Source organism: Dicentrarchus labrax, unplaced genomic scaffold, assembly GCF_905237075.1.
Source record: "Dicentrarchus labrax unplaced genomic scaffold, dlabrax2021, whole genome shotgun sequence".
NCBI lineage: Eukaryota > Metazoa > Chordata > Actinopteri > Moronidae > Dicentrarchus > Dicentrarchus labrax.
In genome coordinates, this window is record NW_026136709.1 from 18,667,660 (window position 1) to 18,674,301 (window position 6,642).

The 6,642-nt window shown below is 38.4% G+C and overlaps 1 protein-coding gene across 1 annotated transcript; it reads right to left on the reverse strand.

Moving 5' to 3' along the window:
• Nucleotides 1–2,654: 2,654 nt before the first annotated feature.
• Nucleotides 2,655–5,935, reverse strand: rbis (ribosomal biogenesis factor). The gene is made up of 4 exons (XM_051411189.1): nt 5,683–5,935; nt 4,086–4,201; nt 3,876–3,992; nt 2,655–3,781 (listed from the first exon to the last, which is right to left on the reverse strand). The coding sequence occupies exons 2-4, from the start codon at nt 4,194–4,196 to the stop codon at nt 3,713–3,715; spliced, it is 297 nt and encodes a 98-aa protein (XP_051267149.1). The 5' UTR covers nt 4,197–4,201; nt 5,683–5,935; the 3' UTR covers nt 2,655–3,712.
• Nucleotides 5,936–6,642: the final 707 nt, after the last annotated feature.

Here is a 6,642-nt window from a genome sequence, read left to right on the forward strand (position 1 = left end):
TTGAATGGCATTTCGACCTTTCAAATACCATAACTGCACCCGTTAATTCAGTAACTACTTTTTTTTTTCAATGTCAAGGGTGCTTGGCTTTGAATTGTTCACCATGTTCTCTTTTGCCAGGTCAAATAAAGCCGAGCTGTCAGTCAAGCATTAATCATTTAAAGGCATATTTCAATTCAAGCTGATAATGTACGTCCTTGACACCTATGGCATCCATTTTTTATTTTAAATTGTTGAATAGGAACGAAGTTAAGAAAAGAGTGGGTCGCCATTAAGGCTTTGCAAAACACTGGCGTCTGGGTTGTGACGACTGGTGCTATCAGAAATGGCTGTGAAAAGCAAATCTGCATAGGCAAACACTCGCTGTGCGCTTGCTGCTTCTGTCTCTCTCGCACAGACAAAACACACTGATTCTTATTTCTGTCACAGGGAGGAGTGCAGGTGCTCTAACCTTTTGCTGGTAGTCCTGACAGAGTGAAAAACCCAGCTGTGCGGTGGGAATGACATACTGCAAATAGGCCTTCAGCTTCTTATTGGCATTCAGGGAGCCTAACACCTCTCTCTTTCTCTTTCTCTCTCTCTGTGCCCTCAACTCACTCACTCACACACACTCTCACACACACACACACACACACACACACACACACACACACACACACACACACAGATTCACTTCCCCGCTTGTCACCATGCATATTGATAAGCCCATCCAGAGCACCATCTTGTGGACATTTCCAACTCTGGTGGTTGTCTAAAATGTCACTTTTGATTACATTCAATTAAGCAACTGACTAATCAAGTTCAATCAACCCGCCTGGGAGTTTTTTTTTCTCTCTCCTTCTCTCTTTAAAGACACAAATTAAATTATGAATCTAATTTATGAAAATCAATTCTCTGCCCTGCTATAAAATATAGCATCATTAGCATCGTCTGTCTCTGTCTCTGCTTGGTATTTGGCTCAGTCAGACATACTGAGCCAAGTTCTTATATAATTGATGGTTGGATCAAAGGGAATAAGTTTTGAAGCACCATGCAGAAGTAGTCTTTGCATAATAAACAGCCACAAAAATGACAAACACACCCTCAGCCCACCACTTACCCACAGGTCCAACTACCCCCTACCAGCTCATGTAGATTACATTCTAAATTTAATGTGTGCTGGCATGATATCTGTCTCCCCAGGGTGTGTAGTGGTGCAACCCCACTGCCTGTGTTGTGGTGCAGCCATCTGGATCACAGTGGGGAGCCCCTGACACCTTAATACTGCATCTGCTACACTCCCCTCGCCAATCCTTTCCAACTGAAAACCTTTTTTTCTGTATCAGAAATAAACGTTTATGGCCCAAGGGCATTGATCTAATGCATTTCAGACCAAATCTGTCATATTTGCTCGGATTTCCTGTGATTCTGCTTTCGTTTTTTGGAACTTTAATCAGGGTTTGCCGCCCTTTTCCAGCAGTATTCTGATTGAATTAGATGTTTCTATCCAGTGTGTAGGATCTAATTAAAATGCCCTTGCCTCCGCCTCTCCTTCCGAGCATGTAGAAACTATAGTGGCTGCGAAAAAAAAAAAAAAGTGAGTTTCTAGAGCCGGTGTTTGGTTTGGCCGTGCTGGGCTACTGTAGAAACATGGCAGACTCCGTAGAAGAGGACCCACTCCCTGTAGATGAAAACAGCTCACTCTAAGGTAACAAAAACATCATTCTTATTTTACTGTGATTATACTTTAATGAAAACATACCTATTAATATTATATTCTATTTCTGCCAATAGATCCTCTTAAATGTTAAACACTGGACCCTTAAAGCTGCTCTAATCAATATTTCTATATCTATATATGACTGCTTTTAAAGGTGTCACTCATATAGATGAACCCAGAGAACTATGAATTATTTTCCCTCAGCTTTACAACGCACTTTTATCATCTTTCATATGATTGTTTTGGTTTTATGGCTTGCAACTTGTTCTGGTTCACTCTCATCAAAGTTTATTTCAGGGACAGCAGGCAGCTATACGCTACCTGCCCAGCCTCAGCAGACAAACTTGGCTATTAGTTGGTGAACACAGCTGTGTATGTATCAGCTAAAAGGCCACATATTTCCCTCAGGAGGTGGAGGAGATCAAAATAGAACTAAAATGAGACTTTATCAGGCACAAACATGACTCCAAATGCATGCTCATGTGTAACTGCGTACAATAAGTAAGCAACTGTTTGCTAACGAGTTCATCATAAGGTGTTAATGTTACAGCTGAGTGGTCAACAAAATCGGTTATTGCGGGTTTAGGTTAATAAATCGTCATTCTTTACCACCTTGAAAATCTCATTTTTAGCTTATTTATGTCATGTGTTTGTTTGTTTACTATCCTCATTTGTGCTTTCACCTTGCTCAGATTTATTGACCAACTAACTGAGTCAGAGGTCGCCACAGAGACAAGCAATCAGCCAGGCACTGGTACCGGTGACCTCTGATGTCAAGCTGCTACAGCAGGTTGCAGCAGCAGCATACTGATAACGGCCCGCTGCTCGCAGGTGGAGCCGGAAAATCTATACTTCATCTTCAGGTGCACTCCTAATAGAAGTGTAGTGTGAAGCACTGAAACAGAGCTTGTATTATATACCTTATATATATACCTGATAATATGATTCAGTCCAGTACAGCAACACCACTTTATTTTTTACAATTTAATGATGCTACAAGTGATTTCTCCTTTAAATTCTGATTGTTTTGTTATGACAATTTCTACATGAAGTACATGAAATATTTCCATAAGAACCACTGGTAACAAAACCCTTTTGAAGCAAACGCTTTCATCACAGCAGTGACCTCCTTTGTGACTTCATTTACACTAAATCCGAAGCATGAAACACAAGCAAAAAGGTGTGAAAAACCTCGAACTGCCTGGAAAAACCAAACTCAGAGAGGGTATGATAAAGTGCACATGGTTATATAATTGTTTTCTTTAAAATAACATTATTAGTTGCATACAGGTTTAAGATGATGGACAGGGCACCCTTATCAACGCTTTTTAGTAAAGAGAGTAGAGCTAAAACAACCAGTTGCTTCATGAACTGTCAAAGAAAACCAATTAGCAACTCATTTAGTAATCGATTAATCGTTTCAGCCGTTTTCCAATCAAAGATACCAAATATTCTCTGGTTCGATTTACTCAAATTCAAGGTTTTGGTGATGTTATTTGGGGGGTTTTACACTGTTGGTCAGAAAAAAGCAAATGATTTGAAGATTCTACGTTGGGTTTTGGGAAATAATAGTGGGCTTTTTTTTTTTTTTTTACTATTTTTTACTATTTTACTACTGATATTTCATAAATAAAGGAGTCATCAAATAATCAAGAAAATGATCAGCAGGTTAATCGATAAGAATCATTAGTTGCAGCCTGAAGAGAAAGCAAACATTTCTACACAAAAGAATATAACCAATACAAAACAGAAATCCTATGTTCCTGAAACAATATCACAACTGACAACAACTCCGTCAATTGATCATATTTATCTGCACTGAATATACAGATCTATATACCATGCAATAAGAATAACTTCTTCCATTTTCCAACTTATCTGCAGTCCCCAGTTTGGCATGAAATGTCAAAATGCATTGGAAGTAAATTGACTTTCATGCGTCTGATGTGGACAGACATACAGTACAACAGTCGGTCACTGTGTTCTTTATAACAGTCCCACTTTCAATGTCCATTATAACTGAGAGAATAGCTGAGCAGCAGTGTCAACATTTACAGATTCCTTTGGTGGCTCTCTGACAACCTAGCAAAGAGAAAAAAAAAAAAAAATCATTAATCACATCAAGAGAATTAAAAACGTTGGACGATGAATGAGGGTTTTCAATTTACACCTCTACCTGTGTTTGTTTCTTCGGTTCGGGGGCAACAGACTTCGAAACGCTCTTAACATCCCTCTGGACTTCTGTGAAGATTTGATTGAGGTTCTCCACCTTCTCATTTTTCACCGCATTGATCTGTGAAGCCACAAATTATGCTAGAGCAGGCGCAACAAACAACCACGTACAAAAGAGGGAATACAAAATACATGGAAGAAAAAGCAATCTTACGTGTTTGAGTGTTGTCGTGACAGGTTTCGCTTTGTTCTTGTGCTTCGAGTGCTTGTTTGCAACTTGAAAGACGCTCCTCTGTTTTTTCCCTTTCTGCTTATTCTTCGCCATGTTACCTGGGGAGAGAACGCCAATCAGTGGGGAGAAATCTACTTTCTGTACAATAGCCTCTGTTTTGTCCTGTGTTTTTTTTTTTCCCTGCAGCAGTAATAACATAGCATGAAAATGGACCATTATCAGACCATGCACATTTGCTTATCTACAGATTTTAATTCTTCCGTATTAGTGATATTTTAAATATATACTGAATTGAACTATATTAGTGTTGTTATAAATACATATATTAAGTTTAAATCATGTTTCAATGTCTACCAGGACATAATATTTTGTGAAATTATAATAAAACCTCTGTGTTAATTACTTTAAGGGTCGGATAATAATAATAATTTAATACTATACACACTGAAACTGACATTTCCTGAGACTATTGCAACCCTACTCACAACTGCTCTACCTGCAAAGTGGTAGTTTCCGCATTGATCACACCGGCTCTCCCCTCTCTAAATTACACAGATGTTGAGATTGTTCGGTAGCAACACATCTGTTATGCCAAACGCTCACTGAGACAGACGGAGAGTCGTAAAACTTGAACCGAGTCCAAAGTTTCAGAAGGTGTAAGGTTGTGCATAATTGAAGTGATTCTGAATGTGGCATAAACAGAGCGATTCAGGGATTTGGAAATTTTGCCGCAGACCTCCTTTTTTTGAATTTGATGCACAACAGAGTCTAGACTTTTACTAAGGGTTGCACCACAAACAAAAAAACAAACCCTGACCAGAGTCACGTAATTGACTGGCAACTACTTGTAGAGTCGGTGGAAAACTCAAAACAAGGAAAAACTATAGAGCTGCATCTATTTGTTACTTAAATTCTGTTATTTGATGCCATAGACACTCAACATTTGAGCCAGGATAGCTTAATATTGCTGATTTACATAACTTCAGACTACACCAGATACAATACTGACTCTGGGGAACTGGGGAAACAATAAAAGTCCATCTCTTTAATCTCTTAAATCAAATCACACATATTGATTGTATGTGATCTCCTTTTGATAATGTAAACCTGTGGATCAATCCATTAGTTGTCAACTACTAAATTAAATAACCTGCTGTTTTGGATACATCGATAATACATATTTTCTGGTTTCTTGCAATATCTTTGATGTCATCCCCTCAACACATTTCCATTTTATGGAGCCAAACAACGAGAATATAATAAATAGTTGCAACCCCAGAAAAAACAATATCCAATCCTACAGCCAAGTGTTGAGACAGCAACTACACAACCTGGCAGCAATGTGTTTGTATACCATGTACTGTGAACTAAAAGGCCTCCCATTTATCTTGATATTAAGTTTATTTTGGCCCCCAGACCTTGAATACAACATGAGTCCTGCTCACAGCTGCCTGTTGCAGAGACATTTAAACAACCTTTAAACTCCCTCACATCCACACTCCTCTGGATGAACACGAATCCCTGACTCAACTCACTCACTAAATGTTACTGATTTGCATTATTTTCGGTGTAAACAAACCTTATTTGTGGAGCACGTTCGTCGTTGTTGACGGTGTTGATTTCCTCACGCGCTAGCACCAACGTGCCCCTCTTCAGCGACGTCATTCCTGTGCGACGGCCCCTCTACGATCGCTTGTTAAAATCATTTTAATGAGTAGCAACGAACAGCGGGAATTAAAGCTGTTGCGGAATGAATGAGACACCGTTTGGTCTGTTAAATCCAGCACATAAGTTTTATTTTTATATCTTTCTTTAGCGACACAAAACGCCATTATTTTGAAAGAGTCCTCATTGGCGGAAGTGCTGCTTCTTTTTTTAAAGATGACGCGACGTAGATGTTGTTTTACATTTTTGTTTTCTCTTCTAATACAAATAAATACGATCTTAAAATTCTTCGTGTTCAATTTATAATCGGAAAAAAATAAAAAATAAAAAACAGGAATATTTAATTTTCTGTGAGGAAAGGTGCGTCAAGCTGACAGAATTAAGAAAACGGCACTTCCGTTTTTATTAAAAATAAAAGCACAAAGTAGAGCTCTTTTCCAAATGCTTTGAGATTAAATAATACCAAACAATACCAGGCACTATTAAACTTCATTAAGGTCCATGATTTTACCTTTTGGATATCTCTCTGAAGACATTACCACAAAGTGACATTGTGTGTGTGTGTGTGTGTGTGTGTGTGTGTGTGTGTGTGTGTGTGTGTGTGTGTGTGTGTAGGCTCAGATCTCTTACATTATGTCCATGCCAATGTCACGCTGTCAAAATAAAACTTTTTAAGTGCAAGTTAAAAGTCCTGCAATGCAAAAACTGCAAAATGTTACTACAATGTTAAGTAGGGTATGTTAGTGCACTATAATCAGGAAAATGTAATTAAAGTAGCCTTGCACTATATTTCATTATAAACTGAAGTCATTTAAAAGCTGGATTTGTGCTTGGTTGAGGTGGAGCTAATTTTGAAGTACTTTCTATAGCACTG

Bases quoted from the DNA above. Each gene is read 5' to 3' on its own strand.
- rbis (XM_051411189.1), bottom strand. From the start codon at position 4,196: ATGGCGAAGAATAAGCAGAAAGGGAAAAAACAGAGGAGCGTCTTTCAA. The intron at 3,993-4,085 runs GTAAGATTGCTT...GTGGCTTCACAG, and splicing joins TCACGACAACACTCAAACAC to ATCAATGCGGTGAAAAATGA. The intron at 3,782-3,875 runs GTAGAGGTGTAA...TCTCTTTGCTAG, and splicing joins AACCGAAGAAACAAACACAG to GTTGTCAGAGAGCCACCAAA.